Source organism: Lampetra fluviatilis, chromosome 9, assembly GCF_964198595.1.
Source record: "Lampetra fluviatilis chromosome 9, kcLamFluv1.1, whole genome shotgun sequence".
NCBI classification, from domain to species: domain Eukaryota; kingdom Metazoa; phylum Chordata; class Hyperoartia; order Petromyzontiformes; family Petromyzontidae; genus Lampetra; species Lampetra fluviatilis.
The window spans coordinates 3,922,845-3,942,844 of NC_136283.1; the positions used below are offsets into that span (position 1 = coordinate 3,922,845).

The following is a 20,000-nucleotide window of genomic DNA, read 5'->3' on the forward strand; positions in this document are numbered from 1 at the left end:
GGCACAAGCGCCCGTGTGTTGACGTCGCCGCCTCCGGTGACAAACGGCGGTTGTTGAGAGTCTCGCGGTGACACCGGCGCATCGCCAAACGGTGCGCTCACAAAGGGGACACGTCGCGCTACAAAAACCCCCACAGCCAATGACGGCTACGTCCTCTGCTGGACGAGGACCCCCTCCTCTCCGACAGGCGAGTCGCGGAAAACTCCCCCGCGAATATAAAGGGCGACGCGTCGCCAGGCGAAGGTGAAAGGGTGACAGGGAAGTGCACTTCACGCGGCGATGTGCTTTAAATCGCGAGCGTAAATAACGCGGCTGCGTTACGACGTTGCCATTGCTCACGCTTGATTGTGGGCGCACGTCAACTGGCACATCAGCAAACTTCTGCGAATGATATCCCCGCAGGATACCTGTACGCATTGGCCGGACGCTCTCGACCAAGTACGCGTTGTGTGCATTTAGCGGGAGCATTCGTTTTGAACTTCCACACAACACAGACACACAGAGCTATGGACTGCTGTGAAGTTACGACCGCTAACTTTACGACGCATTGATTGAGATAGGGGTGTGTGTGTGCGTGCGTGTGTCCATAGGGAGACAAAGGCGGTCGGGCGTGGTGCTGGCCACCCACCCCCTCGTGTACCGTTCCGGCCTTCATAGGTGCTCGCTAACAGCACTTGCCCCCTACAGTCTGTTAAGGCTATACGGGGGATCTTTATCTTTGTGTCCATAGGTGCTCGCTAACAGCACTTGCCCCAACAGTCTGTTAAGGCTATACAGGAGATCTTTGTAAAATTACGAGTCAGTCAATATATTAATCATCATGATCGTCAATTAAACAATCCGATGCTGGAGGATTAAGATATCCAAGCCGTCGCTATCTCACAGGATTGCGCGATTTGACAATCCACCAAGAAGAACAACCTACAGGCGAGATGATTTTTGTTTTCCACTACGTCCATGTTTTTCTAGTTTTAATAAACAAAACATTGGTTAATAATCACTGCGTAGAAAACAATAGTCTATAAAGGGTCATATTTGAAGTATTTTTTTATTATTATTTATTATTAGCCTATATATAGTAATGATTTACAATAACTATCGTGGGCTTGCTACCTTGGTGGTGAGGGTGGGGAGCCGTGCACTCGATTTACGACGACGACGAGAGAATCGTGGACGGCCACCACGTGTGTGTTTGGCTTGGTTCGGGGTTGTTAAAATCGTTACGATTCGAGCGCGTCATCCAGCAATGGCTCGTCTCAATGGCGAGCTGCTCACGGACACGTGATTTCTGAAAGCGCATGGAAATGTATCTGTGCTCGCATACCCAGACACGCACTCACATGTGCTTTCCAATCAGTCCCAAATTAAAAATACGTACGTATGTACATCACCCCAAAAATACGCTGTCATGTCGCCCGTACAAAGCAGCGTATTTATTGTGACATCGCCAGACGGTCCAAACGCTGTTCCGGGAACTGCAGTATTTTAGACAGCCACAGCTATTTCACTTTGTGTTGTCAACCCGATATTATTTGCAATGTACCCCACATTTTGACAATCATAAACGTCTTCTTGGTTCTTTCGGTAAAGTCACGTAGAAGGGAAATAATAAAATAATAAAAATAAAACATAATAAAATAATTATCACGACGTTTCGGCCACAACGCAAGCAGCCGTCCTCAGGTGAAGAACAGGTCTGTCGGGAAAACAGCGTCTGAATGGGCACCACCAGGCTTGGCAGCGTATTTTTCAGCTGGATTGGAGGGGGGAAGGGGCGCCTTGACAAAGGAATTTGCATATCAAGAGAGAAGATGAATCCCTGCAGTCACAAAAGCTTTAAATCGAAATCATAAACGTGCTAATGGGATTACAGGGCACATGAGATCGAAGGTCATCTTCTGACCCCCTAACATCATTGTGTCTAAATCCGCGGTACCAATGGATCTTAGTGGTAGTGCCTCACGCCGCTAAATCCTATTCCAAGCCAGCCGAATGTACGTGTGTATGTTGACATTCTTTCGCACCGTACGTAGCCAACCGTGTTGATCGGAGCCCCAAGAAGCAGCGTTGCGTCAAAGATATCGAGTGAGAAATCAAGCCGTGCGGTGCAAGCGTACACTTCATCGAGAACCAAATTGCACAGAGCACGCCGCTCGCTAGCTCGCTCAACGTCCTTTGGTCAAGGTTGAAAGTGAAGCGCGTGTCTGACCGAGTTCATCATCACACACTCACTCACACACACATTCACACACACACTACGGCACGACGCTTCATCTGTCCCCTGTACCCCGCACACGCTCGGCGAGCATTCCTGGGATGGCATTCGTGGCATCCCAGAACTATTGGCTCGACAGAATAGACTTAACGGAGTTCGCCTCCTACCCTTAATTGGATGGCATTAAGTAATGTCACGTGACGGCAAACGGCAAATGAGGGAATCATCCTTCAAGTGATGCACAATACGGTCCCAAAATGTTGCCAAGTTTCAGCCATCTGTCGTGATTTTCCGTGCCAGGATTAAAGAGCGCGTGGCTATAAATGCCCTCCGCCGAGGTTCTATAAAGCGGCGGAGACGCACTGCCGCTCGTTTGAATGAACGCGACCCACGGACACACACGCACACACACCTTGTGCAAACAGATTTGTCCAACAGCATTAAATGAAATGTCCCCTGTATTACCATGTCGCTCCCCCCCCCACGCCATCTATCAAATACATGCTCACACGAACGCACAACAAATACAATCACAATTCACGCCATCCTCTTAAAAGTGGGTTTTTTTTTAAACAGCCAAAATCTATTAATAAATGAAGCTCAACATATTCTCAATGCGCCGAGTTCGGATGTACTTGTCCATGGTGCTGAATTACGATTAAGATTAGACTCATCGCCAGAATCAGCTTGTCAATCGCACAGAACAGCATCAGACTAACAAAAGCGTGCGGTTGTGTTTCTTCTTGAAAGCATATGGGGAACATTGATTTGAAGCTTTCGTGACTGCATGGATCCATTCTCTTAGGTTCTTTCGGTAAAGTCACGTAGGTAGAAAAATAAAATAAATCACGACATGCATGGTTTCCCACCTGATGACGGACGCTTGTGTTGCGCCCGAAACGTCGTGATGTATTTTATTTTCATACCTACGTGACTTTACCGAAAGAACCAAAGAGTACATATGGGGAACATTGCAACTGCGCGAGCATCCGCCAGAGGCACTACTGCTGCACGCAAGTGATGGTGGTGGTGGTGGTACAACAACAGCTTTGCAAGAAGCGAGCCTCGCAGACGAAACGTGTTTTATTCATTTATTCGTTATATACTTTCGAAACACCGTTGTACATCAACACTAGGTCACACGCGTATATTAGTGCAGTGGAGAACTCGGAGAGCAAGTAGTCAAGCTAGTACGAGGAGGGTTGTTCACGTATTGCGAATTCAGTTTTGCTCAACTTTGGCCATGAGAAGCGCACGCGTGGTCTGCAAAGTCAAATTGCGATGCGTCGCCGATGGAACAAAAGCGTTCCTGTGTGTGGCTGTGCTTTGTGTTCATTGTGTAGTCGTGCGTCGGCCTAACACCAGTGACGTTCATCCGAACCGGTCCTACGCACCGCCGTAGGTCGACTCAGCATCAAAATGAGTACATTGTGCCGTGTGCAGTAAACATCGCCGTGAAGGAGGCAAAGGCGGTCGGCCGTGATGTTGGCCAACCAACCCGCTCCCCCCACCTCGTGTGCCGTGCCGGCCTTCATAGGTGCCCGCTAACAGCCCTTACCCTAAACGCCTAAGGCTATACGGGGGATCTTTGTCTTTGTAGTCGTGCGTGGCGAGCCGGTGGCTTAAGCGGATATCGGCACTGATGCTACTGACCCGGCGAACTCAGAGTTCGATTCCCGGCCACGGCTAACATGAGTGCCACGTGACATCGGAACTGGTCCTACGCCTAGGTCGACTCGGCCATCAGTGAGCTCTAGTGCAGTGTACTAACAACAGCACCACACAGGGCGAAAGCCACACCCTGCCCCGCGTGCAGGACTTAATCTGTGCTCGCTGACATGCACGTACGCTGAACTTCTTTCGCACCGTACGTAGCCAACCGGCGGTGCGGGAGTAGGACAACAAACGAAACGGAACGTCACTCTTCCTCGGAAGCTCGGCGCAGTCTACGCGGGCGCTGGGAGGTATTTGCGTAAATCGTGTTTAGGGGCCGTCCATAAATGACGTCACGCACCTAGGGGTGGGGGGGGGGGTCAGACATTTGTGACGATGTGTGACGAGGGGGGGGGGGGGGGTTTGAGAAATGTGACGTCACATTAAAATGCGCAACTTTAAATAAGTATAGAATTGTTATAACACCAATTGTTATACTACAACATCAGAGTGCAGCGCCACATTAAATACGCCCTACAATGACAATAGTTTAAAGCGATTTGAAGCATGTTTTATTTTAAAAATGGAAATATGGTTTTGGAGGGGCGGGGGCAGAGCTTTGTGACGTCATATTCGAGGGGGGGGGTCTAACTTTTTGTGACGCCGTGTGACGAGGGGGGGGGGGGTCAAAAATCGTCCAAAATCGCGTGACGTCATTTATGGACGGCCCCTAACAACAGACTCGCCTTCAGTTCGCCGGGGCTGTCACTTGTCACCGTGCGACCTTTGGTCGTGCAATATACTCGACTTAAACGCCTGTGGCAACCGAGACTGTAAGACGTTGCACGAAACAACGTTAACAAAAAAGAAACACACAAATCGAAATAAATGTTGACGTATCTCTCGTGGGAACGGGGAAGCGATACGTGTAACCGAGTCTACGACCTGTCCCACCACTTTTTCTTTCTCACGTTCCACGCCAGCCACCTGTGGTGTGCTGATTGTTGCTGCTCGTTCGACATCGGCAGGAGGAGGGGGTGGGGTGGGTGGGGTGGGGGAGAGACACGTGCCCATCGTTTTCGAATTGAGAATTAATTGGTGACAGCCCCAATTCCACATCGCCACATGGAGGCCACACCTGGGTCAGTGGCGTAGCTATCGAGTGTGTGCAGGCGGTGCAACTGCCCCTGCACCGGGGCCCAAGGGACGGATGGGGGGGGCCCAGGGGGAGGGAAGGGGGGAGGCTCCCATGTAATCCCCTGTACCTCCCCCCAGCGCCGGATGAAGCTAGTGCGGGACCAGTAGCATATGTTATAAAGGGGCCCTAAATTTTAAAAAAAAACACAAATATGACAACACAAATTTTTTACTTGCATAGTAAAGTAATTGTAATTTTTCATTTGCTATACAGCCGGATAATACGACAAATCGCAAAACCTTAAACACCCAGTCGTTCATAAAGGTTGAAGGCAGTATAGGACTATAGTAATAGAGCAAGTGCAGAATCACTGAACCGGAATTGATAGCTTGAAAGCATTTAGCGCGGGGGCCTTTGAAAGTGCGGGGCCCGTAGCTACAACACGTGTAGCTACTGCACGTGTTGTAGCTACTGCACGTGCAGTAGCTACAACACGTGCAGTAGCTACTGCACGTGCAGTAGCTACAACACGTGCAGTAGCTACAACACGTGTAGCTACTTTTGCTACCAGGATAACCGGCACTCCCCCTCCCCCCCACCGCTATGGCAAAGACGCCGTGCCCACTGCTGACGGAAGCTAATTCCATTCCCCTTCAAATGCCGTCCGTGTCATTCTTGCTGCGTCTTAATTACGCGTTTATAGTCAACAAAATAATTGTGATATTGCGTGGGCCGCGGTGTTTTGTGGTTGTGCCTAAAGCACAAATCACAAAACTCAACACATTTGTCAGTGACACTGGCCCTCTTTTACATCTTTATCCGTTCACGGTAGTATTATTGACGAGTGTGTTGAGTTTTTGTCAATTATAGCGAACATTACGAGGGGCGTGGAGGCGGTGGGGGGGCATAACGTGGTGGTGTTACTCCAGATGATTGCGATGTCCATGGTAATGTGTGCAATGTGTGCTTCTGTCATTCAACGTGCACGGGATATCGGTGGTGACTTGGTAATGACATTAACACCAACGTGACCTCCTGTGGCCAACTCACATCATAATGATCAATCGCTTAATTCTTTACGCAATTGACTAATCACGCTTAATTGCCTTCAAGTGCGTGGAGTGAGTACGTGTCCTTTGAAATCGCCATTTAATGTACCCCACGATCGTTTAGGTTTCATTTTAAATTGGGCGCACGTCCATTGCCACGTGACCGCCGCATTTCAATCTCCACGTCGCGCGTTTACAATTGGCAACGACTCTGCCTTTAAAAATAACAATAACAACAACAAAAAGTGCTTCAACAAATGTGCCTCTAACAACCTTTGACGTTTTTGTGTTAATCGCTCTACCGTCTCTTGTGAACGTTGACGTCTCTATCGCTGTCTCTCTCGAACGCGTGTCGCTTGCAGGGTACGAAATTGTAACGGCGTTGACCTTTCCACGTGTCTTGTCATACAAACCCGCGATATACGAGGGGAGGTCAAAACCCTTCGAGATCCGAATCTTATCGACGTACCCCCAACACAGTTTACGGCATCACGCTCAGAATCACCACCGACGAACGCGATAAATCTGCGAAGCTGATGACCCGAGTTAGATTTCTGCTCGTGGGCTCGCCATCCGTGGGGAGTCATCTTAAGTCGATCCGACGTCCTCCCTCTCCACACCTTCACCAACCCGCACTGACCAGCGTGGTGAAGTATGGTAAAAAAAACCGCCCTGACCGACACGGCGCAGCGAGGACCTTCATCTAGCTTTGGATTGACAAAGGGCTGTGAATTATGATTTTTATTATTACCAATTACGGTTCGGAGTAATTATAATAGACTAGTATGAAATACACCTAACGCACTGTAACGTGTACAGCGTTACATGGGGGGGTCCCTCTTCTCATATCGCGTTCAAGTGGCGACTTAAGTCATCAGCCACGCGGTTGGATGGGCACAAAATCCATACCCGCCCCTCGGAGGAGGAGCCTTAAGCGGGCCGCATTTGCCGACTTGACATTTCTGCACGTGCGTGCGTGTGTTCTGAACTTCTTTCGCGCCGTACGTTGACCAAGCGTACTACTCGGCAGACCAGTCGACGTGGTGATCGACTCGTCGCCGAGACGGCTATGGGATCATGCTCGAGCGACAGGGCCCAGTGTCTCGTCCGCGGAACGTTTTGACCCCCGTCCCGTGTATATATATAAATACCTCTCTAAAGACGCAACATGCGCGCTCTATATACCGTATATACACTGTGTTTCATATATACGTTTATACCATATACAGTATATACATGATCTCTGCTTAGCCTGGCCCAATCGCAGAGTCTTGCAAAATCCAGTCGTCGCGACAGAAACACGGTCCCCGCATTTTCAACGTTTCAGCAATTTTCTCCGTGCAGATACAAATCACGGTGTTACACGCCGCACGCGACCGATGATTGCTAAACACGTAACATGGCGTGACGCTGGAAAGGGCCGATTCAAATTTCGGATGCGTCGCGTGGGGCACGCCAGATCTGTACTCGAGTTCCACATGTACACAGACGTTGCTTCATTACAGTCGGAGCTGTCCGGGGCTGATCTCCTGAAAATACCCCCTCCACCCGAAACCCGCGAGCTGTAGAGGAGGGGGGGGGGTGCCGTGGGGGGAGATCCGGAACCCTGGGGGAATGTTTCATGAAATGTCAAGGCCCGCGTCGCACACACGATCTCTACGATTTCATCGGCGCTTAAATCACACGTGACCTGCGCGGACGATGACGAGGGACAGACACCGCTCCGCGTCGCCTGTAACACAGACTGTTGGGGGGCAAGCGCTGTTTGCGAGCACCTATCAAGGCTGGCAGGGCAACACGGGAGGGCGTGTGGCCAACGCCACGCCCGTGCCCACGCCTTTGTCTTCCAGACGTAACCCGCACACACACACACACGCACACACACACGCACACACACCCACACGCACACACACACACACCCACGCACACACACACACACACGCACACACGCACACACACGCACACGCACACACGCACACACACACGCACACACACGCACGCACACACGCACACACACACGCACACACACACACACCCACACACACACGCGCACACACACGCACACACGCACACACGCACACACACACACGCACACACACACACCCACACGCACACACACACACACGCACACACACACACACACGCACACACACACGCACACACCCACACGCACACACCCACACACACCCACACGCACACACACGCACACGCGCACACACACGCACACGCGCACACACACACACGCACACACACACGCACACACACACGCACACACCCACACACACACACACGCACACACACGCACACACACACGCGCACACACGCACACGCACACACGCACACACACACCCACACGCACACACCCACACACACCCACACGCACGCACACACACGCACACACGCACACACACCCACACGCACACACACACATACGCACACACACACACGCACACACGCACACACACACGCACACACGCACACACGCACACACACAAACGCACACGCACGCACACACACACACGCGCACACGCACGCACACGCACACGTACACCACGAATATCTTTGAATTACACTCGGTGCTCTCTTCGTCACGCGGGACTTGTTTTGCAATCACCAGCCGCGTGCAGCGCGCAACGGAGACGATTTGGTAACAACAACAACGTTGAAAATTGCACGTCCGTGGTGGGGGTGGTGGTGGTGGGTGAATTGGGTTCAGTTAAACCGCGGTCGTAGGTGCAACAAAGCCAGCGAAAGCCGGTGGCCCTTTAATTGTGCGAGGTCATGTGTCTGGAGAGGTGGTGACGCTCTCGGAACGTCTCGTTGCAGATGGGGCACTTGAGCTTGTCCTCGCGGCGCCGCTTGAGCACCGGCTCCTCCGCGTACTCCTTCTTGTGGTGCGAGCGCATGTGGTACACCAAGTCGGAGGTCATCCGAAACGACGTGTTGCACTTGGCGCACCAGTTCTGCGCGGGCAGCCCCAACGGCGTGAGCGTCGGGGGCAGCAGGGGCAGCGCTCCGGGCAGCTGCACTGGGATCGCGGTCGCCTTGGGCCAGAAGGCGGGTGCGAGTAGGAACGGGGTCTGCTGATGCTGCTGATGGTGCTGCTGCTGCTGATGGTGGTGATGATGATGGTGCGGCGTGTGCTGCTGCTGCTGCTGCTGCTGGTGATGCTTGTACGCGTTCTGCAAGCCGCCTCCTCCGTTGATCTCGAGGCCGTGCTGCTTCGAGCCCTGCATGGACGGAGACAGCATGGAGGCGGAGAGCTGCGCGAATGGCCGCACGGGCTGCGAGAAGGCGCTCTTACGCTCCGCGCCGCCGAGCGGTGACTTGAGCAGCGACGTGAAGGCGGCCGCGGCGTTGATGGCCACCTCGGCGCGCGTCTCGGACAGAGTCTTGGCACCGCCGCACAGCTCCGCGGAGGCGCTCCGGCTCCTGAGCGCCGCGGCGAACGCCTCGCACGCCTCGTCCTCGGCGCGCTCCTTGCCCGCCTTGCGCACCACCTCTGTGAACGCGCTGCGCTTCGAGCCGTGCTGCTGCTGCTGCAGCACGTCCGTCGCGTAGCACGGCCTCCTCGGCGCCTCCCGCACCTCGTCGACGTCATCCGAGGAGCGCTCGCGGTCGTCCTTCACCACTCGCTCGTCGCGGGTAGCCCCGTCGCAGCCGCCGCCGCCGCCGCCGCCGCTGGTGGTGGTGGTGGCGTCGCGGTGCTCGTCGAGAGCGCCCGCGACGGGCACCGACGCGGACTTGTTCACGAGCGCAGAGTCGCCCTTGGCCGCAGCCGCTGGCGGGGAGTCGCCCGAGGCGGGCAGCGGTTTAGCGCTCACCCGCGCCCTCTTGGCGGGCGTCCTCTCGTCGGCGTCGCTCGACGGCCGCCGCGCCTTCTCCATGTCGTGCGCCAGGCTGTGGAAGTTGGTGACGCGCTTTCCGCTCTCCAGGAAGAGGCCGGCCGCGGCTGCGGCAGCCGCGGCGGCCGCCCGCTTGCCCTCGAGCAGGTGCTGGTGAAGTAGGGCCGCCGGGGACAGCACGGCGCCACCACCGCCAACCCCGTGGTGGGGGTGGTGGTGGTGGTGGTGCGCGGGGCCGCCCCCCGGGAAGGCGAGGATGCGCAGGTTCTCGTGCAGGATCGAGAAGTCGCGCCGCTTCTGGCACAGGAAGCGCAAGTGCGCCGCGTAGGGGAACTCGAAGTGGAACGCCTGCTGGCACTCGCCACAGCGCAGCAGCGGGGACGACGGGGAGACGCCTCCTGCGAACGGCGACCGCGCGCGCGCTCGTCAATGGGAGTGTCGCGAACGGCGACCGCGCGCGCGTGCTCGTCAATGGGAGTGTCGCGAACGGCGACCGCGCGCGCGTGCTCGTCAATGGGAGTGTCGCGAACGGCGACCGCGCGCGCGTGCTCGTCAATGGGAGTGTCGCGACCGCGCGCGTGCGTGCTCGTCAATGGAAGTGTCGCGAACGCGCGCGCGCGCTCGTCAATGGGAGTGTCGCGAACGGCGACCGCGCGCGCGTGCTCGTCAATGGGAGTGTCGCGACCGCGCGCGCGCTCGTCAATGGGAGTGTCGCGACAGCGCGCGGGGTCCGTGTGTGCGCGTGTGTCGGTAGGTCACGTGTGTGTAGGCGGTCACGCGGTCCGTGCCGTGGTTCAGCGCGCCGCGCTCACAACCCGGGGCGGACCCGATTTAGATTCGCGCTCACAGCCAAAAAGGAATGCTCACGATTATTACCGGGCCCCCCCCTCTGGATCGACTCGGTCCCAAACGAGTCGCGTATCCGCTGCGCTGTGTGAACAGCGTCACTGGAGGAACCGCCCCACGACCACCCATACTTTGTCGGCCTTCGTAGACGCTCGCTAACAGCACTTGCTGTTAGCGAGGGGGGGAGGAGATGGCTGGCGTTCCTTCTTGAGTGGAACTGTGGAAGTCACAGCTGACGCAGTTGCGGGGCAACTCGGTCAACCCTTGACACCCGAAGGCTGTCCCGTGACCTCCCCGTAACGCAGCGAGCCTTCGATCCTCCACCGTGGTTTTAATGCGCACCTAGCCTGGCACAGGTGCTGTGGTGACGCCACCGCCAGCCAATTCAGAATGTTGCATTTTTTTTTTGCCCATCAGAATCGTTATTTGTACTGGATGAATTCGATGAGCTATAAAGCTCTTTGTCACAAATCTCCAGTAGGGGCAGGTCAGAAAGTTACCGGTCAATATCCGGTTGTTGGTGGTTTAGCGTCGTGCTGGCCTTACTAGGTGCTCGCTAACAGCACTTGCCCTGTCAGCCTGCAAAAGTCCACACAATATATCTTTGTCTTGGCGGTGTCTGTGTAACGCGAGTGTTGTGTGTCTATGTAGTAGCGTATGTTCATGTGTCCGCAGATAGTTTCTGTATACACGAATGTAATGTCTGTGTGTATTCACAGTATGTATGTGATGTGTGCATGCCTGTGTGATTGCACGTATGTGTCATGTGACGTGTGTTTTATGTTTGCATGCGCGTCGTGTTTGTCGTGTATATAATGGGCGTTCGTCTTGCGTTTTACGTATGTATGTGATGCTCGGATGCATATGTGCATGTTTGTCATGCCAGTATGTAATACATTTAATTACTACTTTTGCCACTTTAGAATGCATGTGTAATGGCGACTTGGACAAACTTGCAATTGTACGTGTTCATCTTAATTATCATGATCTCACCCCCCCCCCCCCCTCGTGTATCGACGTGTCCAAATCAAAACTGCAAACGTATGGCATCACTTTGTTCGTCAGAAGTTCATCACTAAAGTTAAGCATTCCCCCCACCCCGATTGAATATGATAACTAAAGAGACGCCATAAATACGTGTACGTAGCCAACCGTGCTAATCGAAGAGTCCGGAAGAAGGACAACACAAACTAAACACAACAAGCAGATCTAAAGAAATTCGTTTTCAATCTACATGATTTAAAAGTGCATCGCTCTAAGTTGGCCTCCGCATATCGGAACGAAGAACGTTCCAGACGGGCGCAGAAGCACATCTGAAAACGCCGCCTCTGTTCGATGGCTCAGATTGGGGACAGGTTTTTTTTCAGTCCTAAAATATTATCATGATGATGGTGATGATGGTGATCCTGAATCCCACATAGAAGTTATGCGTGAGTTTGAGCTCCATTGCTTTGTTCCTTGAGTTGCTGAGAATGGCACGTGCATGTGTGAAACCGGCCGTAGTGCTGTATAATCCGCGTGAGTTGTGATGCACACTTCATGAAGTTCTATACCATGTCACCGAGAAGCGTTTAACCGTGGATGGTGCCGCATGTATGGTGAACTTCTTTCGCACCGTACGTAGCCAACCATGCGTGCCTCTATATAGCGCAGCATACAGACACATCTGAGTGCACGCATGCCTGCTATTACTCTATACACATATGTTTTAATTACTCTTGCAGCCATCAATTCTCAAACGTTGCGTCGGCATTATTAACTTTATAGCGACTGCCTGCAAATTTATTTCCCCGTACATATTGATATGACACGCACAGCATGTAGAGGAATGCACACGCACACGAGGCATCTATAGCCTTAGTTAACTCTTATTAGTGGCTTCCTGCAAATTAATTTCCCCGCATCACCACAAATGGTCTGCTGATGAGTACGGGGTGAAGAACAGGGCTGTCGGAAAGACAGCGTCTGAATGAGTCTTTTGAGTGAGTCTTTCCGACAGACCTGTTCTTAACCTGAGGACGGCTGCTTGCGTTGTGGCCGAAACGTCGTGAGAATTGTATTTTATTATGTTTTATTTTTATTATTTTATTATTTCCATTCTACGTGACTTTACCGAAAGAACCACGAAAATGAATCCCTGCAGTCACGAAAGCTTTAAATCGAAAAGAGTACGGGAATTTTCGCACAAGCCAAACCCTCCTATAAGAATGTCTCCCAGACAACGATGTCATGCGCATACGCGAACTAACATCTCCCTGCGTAACTTTATTTCAATAGTTTTTTTTTTACCGGACCAAAGATTCCCTCGTCATTGAGTCCATCATACTTAGTAAGAGAGACGGCATCTCGAAGGACAGTTGCATCCGTTGATCCTTTTAAAAGATTGTTTATGAGAAATATGTTGAGGGATTTTTATTTTCTGTCTATTTGACGGCGGACAGCGCATTCCGAAAACAGCTTCGCAATTTACACTATGAGACCTCCTTTACCGGTGGCAAAATATAGTAATACGTTTTTACTCTTTCAACTGGTACGGTCAGTTTTTGTACCAGTTAAAAGGGTAAAACCCGATTACTAGCTTCGCAATTGTTACCGGGAACAAAACATTTCACGGTTACTACTGGAAAGCTCCAGCGATACGTGTACTGCGTACACTTGATGTACACACACACACATTTAAAAACACAATCGCTGTTTCGCCATGCAGACTGTGTTCGGCAAGCGCTGTTAGCGAGGATCTGTGTCTCGGCTGAAAGAGGTGATCAGTGAGTTGACCTCGGGGGCAGGCTCATGACCGGTCCGACTATGACTCGTCGCCAATAATAGCGTGACCTGGAATCTAGACTCAGAATCTTTAGTTACACTGGATGAATCCGATGAGCGATCAAGCATTTTTGTCACAGATATCCAGTAGACATCTATGAAAATACAACTTAGACTTCCGAGTTTCTTGCGTAGTGTGCAAACCACTGCGCCACCACTCCACCCATGTATATTTAAAAAAAAACACACACAAACACTGCTGTTGGCAAGTTCTGCTAACGAGCACCTACGAAGGCCGGCACACACGAGAGAGGGTGTTGTAGGTGGCCAGCACCACGCATCTGTCTCTCTCGTGGCGATGCTTACACCTGAGTCGACCTAGAGGGAGCCCAGGGACCGCTTCGAACATTCGCCACCGCCGCAGGTCGTGAGCGGGAATCAAATTCGTAGCGCGCGCGGGGAGCGCCGACCACTGCACCACCGCTCCCTCCCCCCCGTAAAACACGCGAGCGCACGCACGAGCAACCGAACCAAAACGCAACATTTGTGCCCCCATCCCTCCCTCCCCCACCGTTGGCGGCCTTGTGCGGCACCGTGTCGTCGAGTCGCAGCAGGGCGGCCAGCTCCCTGCCGTACCACACCAGCAGCTCCTCGTCGCGCGAGATCTTGCGCAGGGAGCGGTAGAAGAGCTGCCCGTTCTTGAGGTAGGCCTCGAGATTCTGCTCGGCGCGGTCTCTCGCCGGTTGAACCAGACGCAGCCACGCGACGCCGTCCGCCGCGCCCTGGGACGCGGTGGTGTCCACCTGTGGCAACCCGCGTGGGGGTGGAGGAGAGAGGGGACGGGCGGGTGGGTGGGTGGGTGGGAGAGTGGTTTCGTTTGCGGTTGAAGATTTTCTTTGGTTTATTCGGTAAAGTCACGTAGGGGGGATTTAAATAAATAATGAAATATAGAATAACACTGGTCAACAAAAAAAAAAACATTTTTTTCTAGCCTGGACTTTTGCAGCTGTTTTGGACTAATTGCAGGGTGCTGATTCCAAATCTGATCTCAGATTTACTCTATCACATCATTTTTATGCTATCGGAATACCCCATTTTCATAGATTTTACCCGAAATTAACTCTGTCACTTATGATTGCAAGCTGTTGCGAGTCAGTGACTGCTTTAGTGTTAAAATATGGTGCTGTATTTTTAGGATAGTGTGTTTATAATATCATTTTATGTAGATATCCACATTTATTTAATATTTTTCTTCTGCAGTTTTTATTGAAAATGCTATCTTTGATATCTCAAAAACCTGATGTGATAGACAAAAACTGATGCCAGATTTGGAATCAGCACCCCAAAATTACCTTGGAACCGTTGGAATACCTTATGCCAGAAAAAGTGTGTTGACCAGTGTAATTATTGAAATAATAATAGAAATAAAATAATAAATCACGACGTTTCGGAGGCAACACAAGTCTCCATCATCAGGTGGGACCGTCACAGCCAGATTTACTGTATCAAAGGATCATTAGTATTTATTTATTTATTTATTTTCCCTACGTGACTTTACCGGAAAAAACCTAACAGTATGCATCCTTGCAGTCACGAAAGCTTCAAATCTAGAAGAAGAAAAAAAGTTGCAGATGTTGACCGCGGCATCTATAAACGCTTGCCCGTCGCTATCGCTGCTGTTGTTCACTGACGCGGTCTGTTGATTTCATCGACGAGTCGGAAGATGGCAGCCTTCACACTGCCCCACTCTGTTCGGTGAGAACTCACGGACGAATGCCATCGACGCGGCGACCGAACATCGACCACCGATCTCCCGGTCTCCAGAGGAACAACAACAACAAGCCACGCCAACGAACGCACTTAATCGAGATGTTGATCATCACGGCCGAAGAAGCTGATGCCACCACACCTCGCCAATGTTTTATGTCACCCGCTGCCAGGTCACCGCGGTCGCTGTGCGGTTGATACGGAGCGACCTCTCGACATCTGCCCTTGTGGTCTCCCACCGTCTGCACTAAGGTCCTGCCGTTGCTTGCCAGACTCGTGGAGACCCCCCCCAATGACCGTGGCGGTGCTCGGTTCCTCTCCCATCCTCCACGTGTGTCCTAACCCAGCGCGACCTGTACTTCCCGAATCATATCTACGCCACGCGTACCTGTGCCAAGTTCGCTTCTGGACTTCTGCATTGCACCCGTGCTCGAATTGCAGTAACTTATGTTCTTGCTGATGAATCAGAAGCCCAACTCTCTGACCCACCCGACTAAAAAAATGTTTAAACATTTATTTTCAGGTAAGGCCCACTGAGCTATGTAGCTCTTTTTCAAAAGCGACCTGGCCACAAATGATAGCTCAACGAAGTGGCTTATCACGTGGAATCGTATAGCAGCCAAATACTCTAAACGCGTGATGTTGATCCTAAATGTGAAGGCAAAAACCGGTGGACCCGGAGAAAAATCGACGCGACCACCACGGGGAGAACATTCAAACACTAAATACAGCCAAGGTAGGCATCGAACCCACGCCCTCCTGTATATCAGGCGAGGTAGTTAACATCTCGCCACGTGGGCTCTCTTCGCTACCGAGCATTGAGCGACTCGAGGCGGGAACGGTGCCACGTGGCCGTGATCCGTTTAGCAATTTTCAAAGCGGATTATGCTGCGGATGTGTTTGCCAGGTAGGAGAGCATGAAGGTTCGTGAGCCCGTGTGGTGTAGCGGAGCTTTCAGTGTCATTTACTTGATTACAGCAAGCGTGCTGTGACGGTTCCACCTGAAGACGGAAGCTTGTGTTGCCTCCGAAACGTCGTGATTTTTTATTAAATTTTTATTTTACTTTTATTATTTTTTTATCTACGTGACTTTACCGAAAAAAAACTAAGAATATGAATACTTGCCGTCACGAAAGCTTCAAATCTAGAATTAAGACCTGGTCTTCACCTGAGGACGGCTGCTTGCGTTGTGGCCGAAACGTCGTGAGAGTTATTTTATCATGTTTTGTTTTGATTTTTTTTATTATTTTATTATTTCCCTTCTACGTGACTTTACCGAAAGAGCCAAGAAGATGAATCCCTGCAGTCACGAAAGCTTTAAATCGAAAAAAAAAGATGATGATGTTGATGATGTAGATGATGATGTTGATGATATTGATGATGTTGATGTTAATGATGATGATGTTGATGATGATGTGAATGACGCTATCTTCCCGACAGACCTGTTCTTCACCTGAGGACGGCTGCTTGCGTTGTGGCCGAAACGTCGTGAAAATTATTTTATTATGTTTTATTATTTTATTATTTTATTATTTCCCTTCTACGTGACTTTACCGAAAGAGCCAAGAAGATGAATCCCTGCAGTCACGAAAGAAGCTTTAAATCGAAATTTAGCTTTCAGTGTCTTCCCCCAAGCGAGCGTGAGTGGGGCTCGTTCCAGGATCCCTCCGTGTTCGTCCCACCCGAAAGAAAATGCAATTTCTCACGGCAGGACAACTCCTGGATATACCAGACCTGGATAAAAGAATACATTCCTATCATTGCTATTTATTAATTAAGATACAACGTCACTCTCATAATACACCTTTACTGATCATCATCATCATTATTATTAAAAGCCATAACGCTGCTACAAGAATATGTGCGGTTGAGGATGTTGGATGTTAAATATTGACCTTGCAGTTCCGCCTGCCGACAGCCGCATGATTTGTATTGCTCTTTCAACGAATATAAGTGTTAAACTAACTTACTCTTATCAGCATGTCACGGTTGTTAATTAATAGCAGGACGCATGCGCGCGCGCGTGAGAATAACGGTTTGCTATAGCCGCAGAGGGAGCGGTGGTGCAGCGGTTAGCCCGAACCTAGCCACCAGGGTTCGATTCCCGCTCACGGCCAACATCAGTGACGACTATCTGAACCGCTCCTGGGCCTCCCCTAGGTCGACCCAGTCTACGATGAGCACCTGGTGTGGCGTGTAAACATCGCGCCATTTGGGAAACAAAAGCGGCCGGGCGTGGTGCTGACCACCCACCCTCTCGTGTGCCGTGCCGGCCTCCATAGGTGCAGCTCGCTAACAGCACTTGCCCCAACAGCCTGTTCAGGCTATACGGGGGACCTTTGTCTTTGCTACAGCCGGCAATTCATCTACTATTGCGGAACTTTTATGACCCTAACCCTGACCCTAAACCATAACCCCTGAGCGCCAACGCGATCATCTGGACCCACGGTGTGGCAGTAAATCTCGCTGTTGTGCAGCGGAGTGCAAAGACGAGAGTCGGATGAAAACAAGGTGGGGGGGGGGGGGCTGCGTGTCGCGTCGTCTCGAATCGCATCTTTCGCATTTGCCCAGAGACTCGGCGAGCGAGCGAGCGAGCAGCCTCACATCGCTGCCACGTACGACGCCGGCAACAGGATCCGTGTGCTCGTCTGTGTGCGGCCACTCGTATTCGCAGGAAGTGCGTTGAACTTCTGTCGCGAACGCACGCAGCCAACACCGCGCTCCTCATCGAAGGTGCGGAGGAAGGAGGGCAAACTAAAACACAAAAACGCAGATCCAAAGAAATTAGTTTCCAATCGAGAGTTAAAAGTGCGTAGCTTCCAGTGGCTTCTTAATATCGGGAGGAAGAGCGTTCCAGACGGCCGCAGAAGCGCATCTTGAAAGTGCCGGGCGGGGCGGTGACCACCGCCTTTGTTCAATGGACAGCCACCGCCGCTGCTGCTGCTGCGAAGATGAGCGGAGACTCGTATTCGGATGACACGCGGGGCACATGCCAATTCTTCCTTTCACACGTGGAGAATGACAAAAGTCCACCAGATTGGGAACGTGGTGAAGTGCGGTCCGCGCTTCATCGGGGGTTCGAACGCTGCGGGCACGCGAACTAACTCCTTGTGCCATAAAATGGGTTGCCCAAACTCAACGTAAAGTAGCGATTTTTGTTGTTGTAATTTGCCCTATGCACGGCGTAAGAAAGCGAGAGCAACGGAGTGGCCGAAACTGAAGAGTCCCCGTCAGAATGTACACCGAGAAACCTCAAGCTCCATGGCGAGAGTGAAATCATTTCTCAAGCGTAAAACTTGGAAACCCAATTGTTTGTTGGGGCGCGCTGACGATGTTTGCTGCATTTTAACCGGAGGGTCACGGAAACATCCCCCACGGGGGATAAAGTGGATTTCGTTATTCGCATAACGGGGAGCCTGCCGAAATCACACACACACAATCACACACACAATCACACACACAATCACACACACAAACACACACACAAACACACACAAAATCACACACACACAAACACACACAATCACACACACACAAAAACACACACACACAATCACACACACACAATCACACACACAAACACAGACAATCACACACACAATCACACACACAATCACACACACACAATCACACACACACAATCACACACACACAGACACAAATAAACACACGCATACACACACAAAACTCACACAAACACACAATCACACAAACACACACACAAACACACACAAACACAAGTAAACACACACATAAACACACACACAATCACACACAAACACACACACAGGTCTTCAGATCCTGAAGAAGCTCCCGGGAGCACGTGGAGCGAAACGTCAGACATGATGCCGAACCACACGCGGGCACAAACCCCGATAGCACATCGGAGAGCCTACGATAAGGGGTAGTTTAAAGACGTGCACGCGTCTAGATGTGTTCCCCATGAGCTGTTAGCCAATAGAACCTTGATAATGACTGCCACCACCACCACCATCACCACCACCATCATCACCGTCATCATCACCAACACCATCATCACCACCACCATTATCACCACCACCACCATCATCATCACCACCACCACCACCATCATCACCACCACCATCATCACCACCACCACCACCACCACCATCACGACCACCACCACCACCACCATCACGACCACCACCACCATCGTCACCCCACCACCACCACCATCATCATCACCACCACCACCACCACCACCACCACCACCATCATCATCACCACCACCACCACCACCATCGTCACCACCACCACCACCATCATCATCACCACCACCACCACCATCATCATCACCCACCACCACCATCATCACCACCACCATCATCACCACCACCACCACCATCACGACCACCACCACCACCACCATCACGACCACCACCACCATCGTCACCACCATCACCACCACCATCATCACCACCACCACCACCACCATCGTCACCACCACCATTATCACCACCACCATCACGACACACCACCACCACCACCACCACCACCACCACCATCATCACCACCACCACCACCATCATCACCCACCACCACCATCACCACCACCATCATCACCACCACCACCATCATCACCACCATCATCATCACCACCATCATCATCACGACCACCACCACCACCACCACATCATCACCACCACCACCACCACCACCATCATCACCACCACCACCATCATCACCACCATCATCATCACCAC

General features: G+C 51.7%; 1 protein-coding gene across 1 annotated transcript in view; it reads right to left on the reverse strand.

The window, feature by feature from the left end:
* Window positions 1-8,561: 8,561 nt before the first annotated feature.
* Window positions 8,562-20,000, reverse strand: part of PRDM8 (PR/SET domain 8) — a 16,051-nt gene continuing 4,612 nt past the window's right edge. Inside the window, exons 2-3 of the mRNA XM_078859419.1 lie at window positions 14,081-14,312; window positions 8,562-10,298 (exon numbers count right to left, since the gene is read on the reverse strand). Of these exons, the coding sequence (XP_078715545.1) occupies window positions 8,821-10,298; window positions 14,081-14,312 (1,710 nt within the window). The 3' untranslated portion in view covers window positions 8,562-8,820. The remainder of the gene's footprint in view (window positions 10,299-14,080; window positions 14,313-20,000) is intronic.